The 16880-nt window shown below is 42.1% G+C and overlaps 1 protein-coding gene across 1 annotated transcript; it reads right to left on the reverse strand.

Annotated features, from left to right (window-relative positions):
• Positions 1 to 817: 817 nt before the first annotated feature.
• On the reverse strand, positions 818 to 15776 carry mri1 (methylthioribose-1-phosphate isomerase 1). The gene is made up of 6 exons (XM_085410493.1): positions 15221 to 15776; positions 14041 to 14264; positions 8324 to 8493; positions 8059 to 8235; positions 7740 to 7964; positions 818 to 5567 (listed from the first exon to the last, which is right to left on the reverse strand). The coding sequence occupies exons 1-6, from the start codon at positions 15350 to 15352 to the stop codon at positions 5434 to 5436; spliced, it is 1062 nt and encodes a 353-aa protein (XP_085266619.1). The 5' UTR covers positions 15353 to 15776; the 3' UTR covers positions 818 to 5433.
• Between the last annotated feature and the right edge of the window lie 1104 nt (positions 15777 to 16880).

Raw genomic sequence — 16880 nt, forward strand, 5'->3', positions numbered from 1 at the left:
AAATCTCTTAATTTATGACTGCACTTTACAGCATTATATTCATATACGTAAATATATAAAAAAAAATAAAACCCAGTTCAGAACACTTTCCACATGTTACAAAATCAAACCCAGACCAGGTGATTATCAAGAACAACAACAACAACAACAACAACAACAACAACAACATACTTGCACTTAAAGAGGCCATCTGAACAACACTCCTTCCATGGTAAATGCAGACTGCACCAATCGCTTTATAATGCATACACATCTGCTATGATTAATCGAATCAACTTGGAAAGTACGAGACAGGCGGCGCTGGATTTTGGCACCTCATTATTATCCATGTTTTGGCCTTTTTGGAAGGAGAGGACTGCGTTATCTCTTTTTAAAATACGACATATTGCTGCTGCTTAAAAAGCATTAATCCATAATACAGAAATACAGTACTGTGCAAAAGTCACCCCTCATTTCTTTATATCTTGCTAAGAAATTGGAAATAACTGCACCAATTTATGAAAACATGGTAACAAATATGTAAGTATATAAGACAAAAAACACTTTCTGCTGTAGACACTTCTACAGACCGGCCTTTTCTTCTTTTGTCCACTTTCCTCAAATTTTTTAAGAACTCAGAGCACTCCATGCTGAGATATGCAAAATTTTTGGCTAATAGCTATTCGGGAATCACATTGCTGGGGCAAATATACCATTTTACTATTTTATGTAGCAGCCAATGTCCCAAGAAGAACTTTGAAAGACCTTTAGAAAGCCTACAGAACTATTACTCAAGACCACTTAAAATAAAATAAAAAAAATAACAAGAAAATGTGACTTATTAGAAGTGAAATATAAAGAAATGAGGGAGAACTCGAGACATCTGCAAGGTATTGTAATTCAACTGCAACCTAAAATAACAGACGAGCCTGAATCTAGGCTACTTTGGCAAACTAAAAGCACCGCCACAAATTAATTGTCACTTAGCGTTCAAGATACAAACGAGTGAAAATTGTAATCCATATTTCTTTTCATCAACCTTGTCAATCTGCTCTGCTGCAGGCTGGCGCATTAAGTGCTTGTGTTCATGCATTTCAGTGTTCGAGTCCGTGCAGGCAGACGGAGAGGTAGTGCGTATGGTTGAGGAGGCCTCCCCAGTGTGGTGCTCTAATGGCCTAGTCACTAGGAATCACAATGAAATCATGAAATAAACCAACAAACCACAGCAGAACAGTTATAATCATGACCTATAGACAAACAAAAATCTTGTACCTCTTAAACAGAAATGACAGGCGGCGCATCTAACGGGCCATAAAATTGCTACATATGTCAGGAAAATTGTCTAAAATCCCCCCCTCCCCCAAAAAAGCATGAAGTCTTTAACTTTACAAAACGAAAGAAATTTTTTAACACTTGCGTGTGACCTACCAGCATCTTTGTGAGTTGAGGTTTGATGGGTGAGAGAGGTGATGATTGATGAGGAAGAAAGTGAAGAAATGAGCTTACATTACAGCATATCTTAAGATATAGACAATAGACACTGTCGTAATTATTGATGTTAAGCTTTTTGTTTTGTTTTTTAAAATGATGTTTTCTCAGAACCTCCCTGTGGTCCTGTAGAGTAGAGAAGTTGTGTAGTAGACAGTCAATGTGTGAGGTGGTGGTGCCTGTGGCCAGACCTCTGACATCTCTCTAATCGAGTCAGTAAATGCATTTACATGCACATTACCATGCTGGTCTAGAGCACTGCTTTTCAACCTTGATGTTAGTCATAACCCTGCGTAATTACAGTATCGCGTTTCCGCTCATTTATGCATCAGCTGAGCCATCTCCGCAGTTTCCGGCCATTTACACTGATACTGACTGACGCACATAGGAGTACAATCACGTTTCATGTGTGTTTATATGCACACATTTCACCATTATGAGTGTGCAGGTAAATCCACTCACTCACAAAAGAGTGGTGACACTGTGTGTAGGAGTGGGATAGCATTTTCTGACACAGAGCACAAAAATCAAAACGCTGTCTGTGTTTTTAGGGCGTCTTTAACAAGGTTTTGTTCTTTCTGCACGAGGCAAAAATGTTTGAATAGGCATAAAACACGCCGCCAACAGGCAAGTCTGAGATTTCAACATGCCATCGGGCTTTGTATTTTCAAATGAAACAAAAATGTTACCATTCAATTGCTATGGCCGAGTTTCAGGTAATATACAAGGAAAACCACAAAACAAAAAACCAGACTGCGACGCAGTGCAAGCTGTGAATTTTGAAAATCATATTTTCCTTCAGGAATTTCTGCTACTTTTCACAATCTGAAGTATGTGCAAAGGACTCCTCTGCACATCTGCAGAGGAGCCATTAGGCCTGTGATTGAACAAAGACGTAGGCTAGATCTAATAAAGCCTGAAAACAGAGTGAAGAGATGGTTCAGAGGTCTGGTTTCCTCTGAGAGCACTTGAATTACAATATGCTGAAAGGTTGTTAAAGGATTTTTTGTCTAATAACCACAAAAAAATATTACTGCCTGCCTCAGCCTTTAAGCACTCTGGCAACACGATATGAACTCTGTTGAAGGACGGAGCGAGGGGACTACTGCCTTACATCAGTAAGCTACAATCAGGCTGCACCTGTAAGGCAGCAAACAGTGTGGACCTGGTGACTTTGGGTAAATGATTAGGTGTCAGCACGCAGATAAGAGACGTCTGGGATGTTTCTACGAAGCCTTTCGCAACGACAAATGCACCGTAAGCTTGCAGGCCAGGTGGCAAAAATTCAGTGCATTCAAATCACGATACAAGACCTCAAACACAGGCTTGCATCAATCAGTCTGCCTAACGATGCTGGATTTATCAGTTAGTAAGTTGGCAACTAACTTGAAGGACGGTCCAAATATTGGGTGTAAAATTTCAACTAGTATTTTGTGTGAAAATGCTTTATTTTCTGTTATAAATGCACACATATTGTTACAATGCTGGATGCTCATAAAGGGATTTCTTAAAGGTCTTCCATGGACAGGAGCTAAAATGGCTTGTTTCAGATGGCATATGAACTGGAGGATAAATAAAATAAACAAGAACTATTTTTAACTGTGAATCATTCAAATCTACTCTACTAGAGCCCAAGAATAAAAATATGGAAAAAAGCATAATAGGTTCCCTTTAAACAACTGCTATATTGTTAGGATATTCATTCTTTTCCTGTACAAATAGTTTCAGCACTAGACGAGTTTGGCATTTCCTACTATTATGAAATTCATTTTTCCTTTATAGTCCTGTTCTTTCATCATGATAGAGAAAAGAAACTCAGGGGCCAGAAATGTCAAACAATAACTTCTGAGAAAAAAAACAAAACCTTTGTGTACTTCTTGATATCGACCTGCTTTCAGTCGCTCGCGGCACAGATTTCGGCGAGTCGCGAGCATGTCTGGGAGTTTATGAGGAGGGATTAGTCCAAGCGGTCGAAACACATTCGAAGGTGAGCGCAAAGGCAAGAAGTGGCTGAGTGTCTGACGTCCGGCCCCAAACGAAAACAACATTTATACGACTTAAATGTTACATTCTCATTGGTGGTGGCGTAAAAGTACATAACGCAGAAGATGCCCTCCATCATAAAGGAGTAGTTCATGCCCCCACAAAAAGAGACAGTCAGCTCCTACTCACCCCCACATTAAATTTGTGAGTCTCTCAGGTTTGTATGGCCCAACTAGTTAGTCTGAAATCTAAGACTTCACCTTTAGACCAAGTTTTGTGTCTCTGACACTTTGAAACGCCATCACGATGTCAATACTGGAGGGCTTTAAAACTGCATTGATTTGTTTTCCACACTTTAGTGGCAAAACAAACTAACAACACACAAAATAACAGATATTAAAAGAGTATTTTGGTATTTATTTGGCAGTTAAGAGCAGCTTGACATAAAGGCAGAGATGTGGGTGTATGACACGCAACAAAGGACTGAACACTGGAGATTTCACTCACATGGTTTGGAATATAATCATTAGGCTGCTTAACCCAATGTTAAAACAAGCCATCAAGGCGGATGTGTTAGCAAAGCGGTTTGTTATGATGACACTGTGGTCACAGAGCAACCTAACCATTAGCTTGGAGTCAAATCAAAGCAACTATCTCTTTCTTCTACTTGTCAGCTGTGTCCGTCTGCTGCGTCACGCAGAGCAGGAAGTGTGAGAGTAAAAATCCTTTTTTGTGCAGCTTTTCGTGTGTTGAGGCTGATGTAGTTAAACGCACCATCTGGAGAGAGATTCGTTTCTAAGCAGGAAAGCTGACATCGAAAAATTATTTTAAAGTCTTGACTGATGTGCACACAAGCCAACAACTAAACCTTAATTTTGAGGCAAACTACTCCTTTAACTCCTATTTTTTTTTAATGATTCTTCCTTACAGAGAAGGGTAACAGGCAGCCCAAAGTGCTGACCAGCCTCCAAACTCCCCGGGTCTAAATCTGATCGAGCGGCCGCGGGATGCATCAGAAAGAGACCGATCTGGACCCGTTTCTGCAGGTGGTTTTAATGCTGTGGCTGATCAGTTTATACAAGTCTATTACGAGAGTACATGTGTGGTATGATACAGTATAACTGGGAAGAGCAAAACGCAAATAAGGAGTGAGGTATAAAAGTAGCCATGTGACGTTAAAGGCTTCAGCTGACTAGCGTGACCGATCGTTCAATTATTTTGACACACAAAATTCTTCCATATTAAGACTATGAGCTAAAAATGTGAATTTGTCTATTACAAAAAAGTTCCTACACTGAGCAAAAGAAATGAAATGTTAATATAACATTTTTAGATGCGAAATGTATTTTTTACATAACCGCTTATTTGGATGAAAAAGCGGCGCGTTTCACGAGCGGGGGTTAGTTTCTACATATGTACACACTACCAGCAAGGATATATATATTTACAAGTAGGTAGCAGCATTTTAGAAACCACGACTTGTTTCAAATTAAAGAACCAGTCGTGCTATTTAGGCTTTCGTTTTATTCTTTAAGTTGTTACAATGTGACTTTCGTAAGGTCGCATTTAGGTTTGTTTGCCAAATTGAATTTCTGGGTTCGAGTCCAGCTGAGCTTCTTTTTTTTTTTTGTTGGTACAGAAGCCATTTGGAAAGAGAGGCTGAAAGAGACAATGACAGATGCAATGGAAAGCTTTGGAGGTGAAAGGTAAAGACAGAACAGGGATTTAAAAGAAAGGGGAGACCGCACGTGTGTGGCTACTCGACTCCCTGCAGTGAGACTCTATGTAGCTGTGTATGTGGAAAAGTGACAAACAAGTTTTTTTTTTTCCTGTGTGCACCACTGAATGCAACAGTGACTGTGTATTGAACAAAATTCAATTAGAAATACAACTGTGCGGCGTCTGTGATGATGAGAAAGTGTCTCTTAGTGTGACGTAAACGTGCAGTGGTGCGCACGGACCAGCAGGAGGAGCCGAGTGGCTCTAGAGGGCAGTGAGGCGGCCGGTGAGCGCCGCCTGGAGCTCAGAGGGGAGGAAGACTCCCAGCTCTGTGATGATGCCCCCTGTGATGAGCTGGTGAGGGGTCACGTCGAAGGCCGGGTTCCACACTTCGATACCTGCAGGAAGCGGCCGGGAATGAGGTGTTAGTCACACAACACAATTCACAGGTTATTATAATGCAAGTGCACTAACGTGTAAGCTAGCTGTACTGAACACAATATTGAGAATTAAAACCCAGTTGAACGGTCTGACACTGAGCCCAACGTGCTCCTTGTCAGTTGTTTAAACATTGATTTAAACAACAAGATGAAGATTGATTTAAAAAATAAAAATCTATCATCAATATGAATAATCATGTGTCGCAATCTGTTGCTGTGATGAAAAAAGTCTCGTCATATTGAAGATGTGAAGATTCCTGAGTCAAAAAGAGGCTTGAATAACTTTAAGACTATGTCTGAAATAATGTGCCTTAATGTGAGTTTTCGAACACTGTCTGCACACTTAGGATTAAATTATCATTAAATACTGCCAAGCAAAACAGACGCCCAAAAAGCTTAAAGTTTGACATCTTTTCCACTCGAAAAGACCCGAATCAGTCTTACTTATGTACAAAAACTACAAGTAGGTCATAATAAAACATACTCTTATTTACAGTTGCTGTTACTGCATTTTTGTCCCGGTCAGAAGCAGAATCATTTTAAAAATGTACGTTTGTGTTAGGTTTTCCGTCTTTTCCTGTTAATACAAACTGAAAGTGGGTAAGCGATGACTGAGTGGACGCTGAGTGGACTGCCCTCTTGTTTTTAAACTAAACATCATGGTTTTAAGTGAAACGTGTTCATATTTCTCAGTACACTGGATTAAAATGGAGGCTGTGCTCTATATTTACCTGTCGCCGGGGTAAATCATAGTATCGGAGCTCCACTGATGATAGCTTTCTTTCCCTAATCGCGCTACAATCAGGGTGAACATACTCAGAGTTGATTTAACTAAGTCTGATCAGCCTTTCTGGATATTCAGAGTCTCCCACAGTTAGACTCAGAGTTTGTTGACCCTGCTTTCTGTCTCGGGTTTATTATTCCTTCAAACAGCAGCAGGACTACACCCCACACTGCTCGTTACGCATTTCTTTACTGTGGTAAAGGAATGTTTAACGACTGCAACAGTGTGGTTCTAGTACACCAAAACCTTAACTAAAGGTTAATTCATAATTATTAAAGTCTGTGGGGAAAGTTAAAGAGTGGAAAAAACGAATGTGCAAGCACACATCCTCGTCCCCGGGGGCCTGTGTACTCATTAATTCAGCACAATTACTGTGATGTCACTGGGTACCTAGAGATTAAATGACTCAACTAAACTCTCACAAACTCAACTAAAATACATTTTCAAGGTTTGATCCGACAGACTCAGGCTCAGGTCCAAAGGGCTGCAAGTCAGACTCAAACCTGGGCTTCAGCCGTAAGGTATATGGGCACTTGAGCTCAGTAGGGCTGCTCTGAGCACTCCAAAGTGCATAGCATTAATATATTTACTGATAATCCAGGCTTTAGTTTGCCCTCACACATTTCCACTGTGTTTCTGTCCAAGCACAGGCCATTTCCACACATGAACTTTGGCCAGCTTTGCACAGTTGTTCTTTCTGTAATGCAGCGCAGAGCAGTAAACAGTCTGCTTCAGATGCATGCGGTTCAGCTGAAAGGAGCTCCCCATGTAGAGGCAGCTAGACACATGACACCCACTCACTAGCACTGAATACGCCGGACTGTTAGCTCCATAATTTGTTCAGCAGCACATGACATCACACAGACTTTGTACTGGAGAGCTGAGAGGTTAAAAACCAGTTAAAGTCCCACCTGAATGCGTCTGACATTTGCGGTGTCACGTACACCTCTGTGGGCGGTGGTGCATGTGTGAAAATGACTCTGTTCTCTTATCTCTATCATGCCACTGACTACTAAAGACGCATAAATGGCCTGCAAGAAAGTTCAAGAAAGAAAACCCGGCGAGAAAATAAAAAGGACGATGACAGAAGAACTTTGTGTGCACATTAGTGGCCACAGGGCGCCTCTGTGCAGGACATATGAGCTAACAGCCTCCTTCACTCTGGCACTTACGTTTCATGTGATGCCAATTTAACTCTGAGTGTGTTCGGTGCTTAAGCCTCTGGGCTGACTTTGGAACTGGGCCAAGCTCATCTCCTCTCCAACCTTGATGCTTTCCTGTCGATACTCTACCGAGCTCGCGCTTATTTAAGTGCTCTCTCTGCACAGACATCCCTCACGCCTTACCTGGGGCAGCGATGGGAACCCCGTTTATAGAAGTGAGTTCCTCGGGGGGGCGCACTTCGATGATGATGTCCCTTCCGCTCTCCAGACTCAGGTCACACGACGTGCTGGGTGCCGCCACATAGAAAGGTATCCCATGGTGCTTAGCGGCGATGGCCAGCTGGTACGTGCCGACCTTGTTGGCTGTGTCACCGTTAGCAACCACCCTGTCTGCACCCACCACCACAGCTGAGGGAGAAAACAGCAGAAAGGAAGTCTTAAGAAAAAAAAAACGTGAGGTTTTAGTGAAGTGACGGAGACGTGATGGGACACAAACACACACCTGTGATGTCCATCTCCCTCATGGTGAGAGCTGCCATGCTGTCTGTTATAAGCGTGGCAGGGATTCCCTCCGCTACAGCCTCGTACGCCGTCAGTCTGGACCCCTGGTTGTACGGCCTCGTCTCTGTGCAGTACACGCGCTTCAGCCTGCCCAGCGCGTGGAGGCTTCTCACCACGCCTACACACAGACTCATATCAGTTACAGTGCTCTAAATATTTCAACAACCACCTTCTTTTCTCATTCAGAGCCAGCGCTCCAGTCTCACCCAGCGCCGTCCCGTATCCAGCTGTGGCCAGCGAGCCGGTGTTGCAGTGTGTGAGGATGGTCACAGAGTCCCTGGGGACGCCAGAAAGGATGTGCTGAGCTCCATAGTTACCGATCTTCCTGTTGTCATTGACGTCACGCTCCAGCATGTCTTCGATCCAGGCAATTACACTGCAGGAGGGGGGCCACAAGAGGTGGGAATTGAGAAGAGGATATATGTCTGCCACTGTGGGCTCAATGTGTCCATCATATCTGCAGGAGCAATACGGCTTTGTGTTTCTGTTTGTCATGACTTTGCTTTCTCCGCTTTTCTCATACACAATCTTTTTCTTCATGCTGTTCCTTCTCTTTTTCTGCCATAGCTGTGCCACATCTCCCTCATTTTCTCTCACTTTCTTACATTATTCTTGCTGCACAGTCTCGATTCTTACCTTGCAGACACGCATTATCAAGTAAACACTTGCACAAGTGTTTTTGGAGACTGGCCCACAATTCAAACCACACCAAGTTTAAAGTAACATAAATCTTCCATGGTTACCTGCTAGGTCTTTCACTCCACCACTACAGTGTTTCTCTTTAGCCCAACTTATTCTCAGATGAATGGACGGGTTCTTATATAGAGCTTTTCTACTGTACACCTTATACAAATATGCCTCATTCACCCAGTCACACAATCACTTTTCTATGCTTAAGTGCTTTGTATCTAACATTCACACTCAGAGAGTAACTTGGGGTTAGTACCTTGCCTAAGGATATGTGGCATGCAGGGATCAAACTACTATCCTCTCCATTAGTGGGTGACCTGCTCTACCTGACCAGGTCTCTGAGCTACAGTCACCCCAAGCAATGTGACTCACTGCTTTGTAATGGAAATCTAACATATTTATTTAACACGTGGGAAGGGAGCTAGTCACCTTTTCAGTTTCCACAGTCTTTAAAGGGACACTTTGTTTGGACAGGGCTCGAATGACTCGTAAGTCAGTGTTCCAAGTGGCTTAACGAACAAACCTCTGAAAATGTTCAGCTAAAAAGTGCAAAAGGAGTGAAAAAGCAGCCAACGTCCAAAGAGACCTTTTGACTCCTTGAAAGCAAATTATAACGAGCGTGCTGCACAATACCAGCTTAAAGGTCAATTAAAATACCTGTTAAAAAAGTGCTTATTTTCAACAAATTCCTTTGAGTGGATGCTAACGACTGACATGGCGTTACTTTGATCCCTGACCTAAAAACGGTGACGAAGACGAGGGCCCCCTTATGTTCAGCCCACTGACACGAAAGTCAGGAAAACATTCAATCACTGATAAGCATAGAGGCCAGTGACTGATGAACTGAAACACTTGCTTCTTAACTGGAACAGTTACCATGAAATGCATGTATTGGTGCAACCGCAGTAAATATTGATTCATGCTTTGGCACCAGCATTTTCTTCTTTTAACTCTACGTAGCTTTCTGCATCAAATTTAAGTGAATCGCTGCCTTGAGGCCGGGGTTACTGTAAAGTAGATCACTCCCTTCTGTCAAAAACAAGCTGCATCATCTGCCCCTGACAGACATTATCCACCTAGACTGAACGTTTTCCGTCACCAAGAAACACCAATGTCTTTCACACGTGTTCTTTTCCACTTGTCTGAAAATAAAAACGAATCAAATTGCTATTCAATCACTATTTAACAAGTGAACCCTGTAAAAATTACCACTTGATAATTTGGTTTTAACACTAATAAGCTGCAAAAATGTATACTATTGATGCTTTCCAATTTTCACTTCACAACTGATCCGATAGCTTCTGCAACTTCTTCAGCAAGACACCTGCAGCTGGTGTTAAATGAGGAAGTGTTACAGCAGCAACTAACTCGGGAGACACCATTCAGGAGGAAAACTGAAGAGCCGAGATGATTTCATGTAACAGAACAAGTTCATACAGAGCAAACAACTGAAAAGCTGACAGTAGAGCCTGACCGATATATCGGTGTGGCTGACACTAGCTTTACTTTTTCATTTATTTTTTGTATTCTCATTTAACCCTTCTGAGGTAAAAGAGAAAACTATTTGCTAGGGCTGTGCGATATGACCTAAATCTCATATCCCGATATAAAACATCTATCGTCCGATAACGATATAAATCACAAAAAATTTAATATTTTCTGTAAATTCTGTGAATCTCAGGTAGGTGAAGTGTTTCCAGCTGGGCGTCATGTAGCTGGAGTCGAGTGTTTTAACCGATGCATGAAACTATACATTTTTAGACATAAGTTGTAACGGCCGCCGTTTTCTTTGTGAGTATTTATTACACGGCGTGCTGCGGGGAAAGCCTGTTCTAACGTTTGAGTCTAAAGTTTATTTTTTAGCACCTGACGACTCTTTTTTTTTTTGCTTCTCATCCGTCAATACTCGGCATACTTTTTCACGTGATTCCGTTTATTTTGAAAATTCTCAACAGGATCTTGAGCTTTATTGTGAAAGTTTTATGTGGAAAATAAACAAGCGGACATGCGATGGTGTTACCGTCGTTGTTGCTAATGACAACCCATAAAAACAGGCGCTTGTCCGTCTGTAGTGTGGTTATATTAAATATAAGAGAAAGAGAGAACTTTAAGAAATTAATATAGCTACTACAGTGACCATCAAAACAATAAAAAAAAATATTGCCGTGAACAGTTTATTTTGCGACACCACGAAACAAACGATAGCGTAAAATGAAACGATAGACGTTTTTCTATCGTCATCCGACATATATCGTTATATCGAACAGCCCTACTATTTGCGGATATGCTCGTATCGACGTTTATGATGGCCAATAAATGAAAATGGAAAAAGTAAAGAACAGACAAAAAAAACGCCATTCAATCATGTTATGAGCATATTAATGCTGCATAGTTTATCTACCAGAGGAAACTCTTTGATCCGAGCAGTCGGGCTGAGTGTAAACGAGTAATTCATGATTTGCTGTGGCAAAAAAAAAAAAAAAAAAAAAAAAAAAGATTATTGCTGAACAGCACCGATATATTAAGACTCACAAATAAGTACACATAAAAAAAAGTGAAGTGTGTTTGTTACGCATGTCTGAATTAAGAAAATCTCACCTGATGTCAGATATCGCCAAATATTAATATCAGTCAATATCAGTTGGCAATTTTGCCTCTGCATTCAACAGCATAAAGTCTGTGAATCCTTTAGATAAATGAACGTTTTTAAAATGCAAATGTTTTTTTGTTCCTGATGAAACTTTTACAAAGCCAGCTATTCACAGTTTGAACCATTCTTTAGCAGATGTGCAAATCACAGAGTGAAAACAAGGAAATCTGCAAATCTTTGAATCATTGTTAGGACCCAAAGACCACGTGGCTTATTTCCCACCTCAAATGTTGGAAAGAAGGTAACTGGATGTCTTTAGGAGTTTTTTTGTCTTTGTTTTGTTGAAGACGTTTTAGAACTGAAGAAACGTCTTGGATAAGAGGCGTAACTTTCAGAGAGTCCCAGGTCATAAACCCCTAGTGGGGTCTGTCCTGTTTGGAGGCGTTTCTAGGAGCCGTTAACCCAATCTTGGTCACACGAGTCATTGCATGAGCCAAGGTGGTTTGGGTAATTACCATCACCGTGGCCGACGACTAAAACCTCTGAGATATTGCCCCACCCCGCCATTGTGCGAGCTATTGAGGTCACATATGGCGAGGTGTGGGTGCGAGTTCAAAATACCTGGGATTTCAGGAATCCACTGTATGTCATGAAAGCCTACACAGACACATCCATCAATCCATTTTCTGCAACTTTTCCCAGACCCGAAGACAGCACTCCACCTTTTTTAGGGTTTGGCGGTGCCAATTCTCATTCTTTGCTTGTCACTCTCAGCTGGAAAATTCCCCAGTGTAAGCTGGAGGTCATCATTTAATGAAAGCAGAAGACCCACAAGAATGAAAATTCTCTCCATAAAAGTTAAATGGCACCTCTAGCAGTGTCCAACTCGAACCAAGACCGACTTACTGCGAACAACATGAACCAAGCTCTCACTGTGTGCCTAACAGCAGGCCACAAACCCCAAACCGGTCTGGTGGAAACTACTGAAAATCTGTAAAACTAGTCAATGTCCATCTCAAATAAAGATAACTTCAACAACTGCATGGAGTATTTGTGATACCAAATGATTTCAAAACATACATTTGTCCATTATGAGAACGTTTTCAGTTAAGCTGCCATGTTGATTTGGGTTTGAAATCATAAACCAGACCACACAAAGCGTTTCTCCGATCAGGTGAACTCTTTATAAGCCTGTAGAAGATCTAGAACATCTGTCAGTCATCGACTATCTAACTGATTGTCCATCACGTGGCCAATGCCGGGGAACGGAGTAATCTCTCGCATGACATAACACCAGTCCAAGGGAAGTACCAGAACTCACGATACGATCATGGTATGTTGCAGACAAGAATAATATTAACACAATCCATTGATTCTGTAATACAATCCAAGCAAGATGTCCAAGATACAATTAAAACAAATATCCTTAAAAAGGGAAAAGGCTGGAATGTCTTTTTTTCCATAGCATTTTTGTGCTTCTGTGTGTGGCTAACAGGGACATGGTTAACTTGTTATTCCACCTCCATAATGCAAACACCGTGATCCAAAAAAATCCAGAAGTGAGCTACCAGTGCTGGTAAGACAGAAACCCTGGGAGTTTATTTTTCACTTAAAGCATGAAGACAAAGGCCGGCGTGAGAGCCGTTTGCGTAAACAATGAAGAATGATCTATCCAGCTGTAATTAGGGACTAAAAGTGGATTTACATCAGCTGAACAGATACTGAGAAGATTCACCTGATTATTTACATTTTTTTTTTGGTTCAACCAGTTTTTTTTAGTCCGTTTTTGAGTGTAAAAAAGCTCCCCTGCGTGTCCTCCACTTGTCTTTTACTCGCAAATGCACACACCGTGAAACAAAAAGTTCAGGAGATGAGACGAGCGAGAGTCTCTGCAAACGTGTTTACATTAAGTTCTAATTTAAAAATCAAACACGCAAAGTCAACAGACAAACACCGCCCGACGTTTCACTGTAGCTGCTCCTCACATTCATTTTAAATAGCACAGAAGGTATGTGCATCTCATATGTCAGCCACATGTGGAGACTCTGACATCAAAGGGAATAATAATAACAGTGCTGCTTTAATGCATTAGCGAAGAAAACATGCTTTAAAAAATAAAATTAATTTAAAATCACTCTAACCACCAGCAACCCACGAGATCACTGCCCATTGGTCCAACACCTCAAAGAGAGAGGGAACTCCTTAAGAGCCCCTGCAAACCTTCAAAGAAACAATGCAGAACCGGTATATACTGCTATACAGACATCATCCCCCACTCCTGTTGTGCACTTCATCCTGCTCATCTTTACTGGCACACTGCTGCGTTTTCTGACCCCAAACCACCATCAGTAGACCAGGAAGTAACGTGAAACTATCATCAAAAATGTGGATCAGCAGCATGCATGTGAATCGCTGATCATAACAGCAGAAATGTATCAATTACTCCACAGAGAGGTTTTTTTAAGGTAGATTAGAAGTTGAGAAACCAGCCAAAGATTTTGGTTGGGATTGATCAGTGTAAGGTGGCCTACAGGTCCCGGAGTAACAGACGTGCAGGACCCGAAGAAGAATACTGTCTGTTATCCGATTAATTAAATGTGACTCCACTCAAACATAACCAACAAACCGCAAATTGCTGTCTACCTTTCTCTGAGCTGCTCAGAGTTCTTCTCCATACTCTCATTCTCTGCAAACTCCATCAGCTCGCGGGCGGCGCGGCCCATGTTGACGGCGGTGGGCCTCGCTGAGGTCAGGTGACACAGAGACTCCCTGATGAAGGTCACAGGGTCGTCACCTCCGGCGCCTGCCCGCAGCTCCACGGCCAAGCTGAGACAGCCAACGATGGCGATGGCCGGAGCCCCGCGCACCTGGAGGAGAAAAGGAAGAGGACAGTAGTCATCATCATCACCATCAGTTTTAAAGAGGACGATCAATGTTTTTCCAGCACAAAGCTGGAAGTGGGTGAACACAGAGCCAAAAGTTGTCACGACAGCTTTGATTAAAATGATCTCATCTCCGTTACTGGAGACATTTCTCTCACTACCATTAGACTTTATTAACATGACATCACCCCTCTGCTTATGGCACATTCCTTCACTCTGACTGACACACACACACACACACACACACACACACACACACACAAAGGATCAAACAAACAGCTAGTGAGTGTGTGTGCAACTCGAAAGACAAAAGGTCTAGTGTCTTCTTGGCTCTTATAATAACAACAATAATAATGATAATAATAAACACCTTAAAATGCTCCAGCTGTTACAGAACTTGAGCGTCTTACATGTATGTGAACACTCAGGTATTTCAGGATTTCAGGTGTGGAGACAAACTGGAGCTGGAGGTGTCACCGAGTGCAGCACAAAACCAAAAAACGCGAACAAAAAAAAAAAAAACCCTGGCAAAGGTCATTAATAATTCATCAATAATCTCTCCCAAAGAAAGGAGGAGGAGGAAGAGAGGGGGGAAGGCATATTTCATGGCTGGGTGGCTCAGTGAGCGCAGACACCCAGTTTTATCGCGCTTACACATGATGTGAAAACTATAAATAACGGATGGTTTAAAGGTAGGTGAGACGATGCTGCAGGTAGGTCCAAAAACAAAAATACAGGCCGACGGCGGCGAGCACATGTATGTGTGCCTGCATGCATGCAGCGGTGAGAGCACAAAAGACCCGACACATACAAAACACAACACAAAAAACCCCACACATGCATGACGGGAATGAATGCACATGCGGCAGGCGTGCAGGGCAGGCTGGGGGAGCGGGTGAAAGGAGAAGGTTTGGAGAAAGGGGAGAAGAAGAACCCCGTACCTTCATGGACTTGATGGCCTCGTAAGCGTCCTGCACCGAGCGGATGTCATCGTAAACGGTCTGGTGTGGCAGCAGCAGCTGGTTGAGGATCTGCAGAGACCCGGTCCGGTAGCGGATCGCTTCTAGCGTCATGACCGAGCAACGAGGCAGGATAGCGGGAAGGGGGTGAGAGGGAATAACGCGGATGGACCGGTTGCCGGCGGGTGCGCGCACACGCACTCACTCACTCACACTTACACACACACACACACACACACATATATACACACACTCACACACACACTCGTTCTCCCTCTCTGAGCTGACCCACGCTGAAGTGACCGCGGCCTGGCTGTCGGCAGTCCCGTCGCAAAGAGGAGGAAAGTGTAGCGGGAGGATGAGGAGGTGCGAGTGGGACGGAGGAAGGAGAGGAGAAGGTGGTGTGCTGTCTGCTGTATGGGAGGATGAAAGGGAGAGGAGTGAGAGAAGGGCTGGAAACCTTCACACACACACACTGACAGACGAGCAGGAAGGCAGACACGGAACCACGTGTTCATCCGAGCAGGAAGCCCTCGCCTCGGTGTCCACGCCCACTAAAGTCTCGCGGGGTTGTCCAATTTCTTTAAGGCTCCCCTCTTATGCCTCTGTGTGCCATCCCTTCCCCCAACATTTTCCTCTTATTTTTTTCTTTCCCCCCATCTTTTGTCTCGGGAAATTTCACACTCACGCACGTTATTAGCATAACACCAAAGAACCACGAGCTTCCCCCAACAACAGCAGACTCCTTCTGCAAAGACAAGTCTATTTTTGTCCCAAGATTTTATTGTTTCTGTCTTCTGGCGACACCTCCTCCCACCAAGCACCGCATGCTCTGTGTGCAGTAATCACTGCAAAAACCAATCCAATATGTTACCGGAGTAGATTTCAATGGGGGATCCTCTCAACGGGACTGTGGGGGCGATGCCTGTTAAACACAGTGCAGATATATATATAATCAAGATTATTATAAATGGAAAAACAAAAACCGGTTAACTGAAATAAAAATATAAACTGGACTTTTGCTTAAAAGGGAAAACCAACAAAAGTGACTTGTGAAGTTTGATTAAAATAAGCACTGCAAAAAATGTATAGGAAATGTCTTGAGTCCAACATGCTCAAGTACTGAGTCACAGTATTCGTTTTTATTGTACCTGTTTCAACTTCTAAATATAACCGTAAAATCTAAAAAAATTGCCAAAATACAAAGTACAGTTTACTTAATATAGCTAAGTTAGTGCACAGTACTTAGAATAACCTCATTTTTCTTTTTGCAACGGATTCATGTAGTATATATGCCAGTGCCGTACCGTGCACTCACAATTAACAAGTTGCTCTAACTTAGCTACCTTAAGTAAATTGTACAACTAAATTACGATGAAAGCAAAAGCTGGGCTAACACGGAAAGTAATAAAATCTCAACTGAAACTAAACTTTTTTTAATGTAATAAAAGTAAAGATGTGAAAATTTCATAAAATCCAAAAGTAATAAAATTACAAAACTGTTTTATTTTTCCATTTTAAGTATTTTACAATACATTTTTGTTTCTGCTGGTTTACAGAGCAGGTTTATTCATTTATTTATTTATAATGTTTATTTTCAGCTTACTTTGTGTTTCAGTTCTTAACTATTACTATAATTTGG

This window comes from Rhamphochromis longiceps, linkage group LG6 (genome assembly GCF_057381845.1).
Source record: "Rhamphochromis longiceps isolate RC_006_pf linkage group LG6, R_longiceps_female_GT1.1, whole genome shotgun sequence".
Taxonomy (NCBI): domain Eukaryota; kingdom Metazoa; phylum Chordata; class Actinopteri; order Cichliformes; family Cichlidae; genus Rhamphochromis; species Rhamphochromis longiceps.

What these genes read in the sequence shown, in the direction of transcription:
- mri1 (XM_085410493.1), bottom strand. Translation starts at nt 15,352, where the DNA reads ATGACGCTAGAAGCGATCCGCTACCGGACCGGGTCTCTGCAGATCCTC. An exon ending in TCTGAGCAGCTCAGAGAAAG is followed by an intron (nt 8,494 to 14,040) that starts GTAGACAGCAAT and finishes CCCCTCCTGCAG; the next exon opens with TGTAATTGCCTGGATCGAAG. An exon ending in GGTTCCCATCGCTGCCCCAG is followed by an intron (nt 5,568 to 7,739) that starts GTAAGGCGTGAG and finishes CGCTTCCTGCAG; the next exon opens with GTATCGAAGTGTGGAACCCG.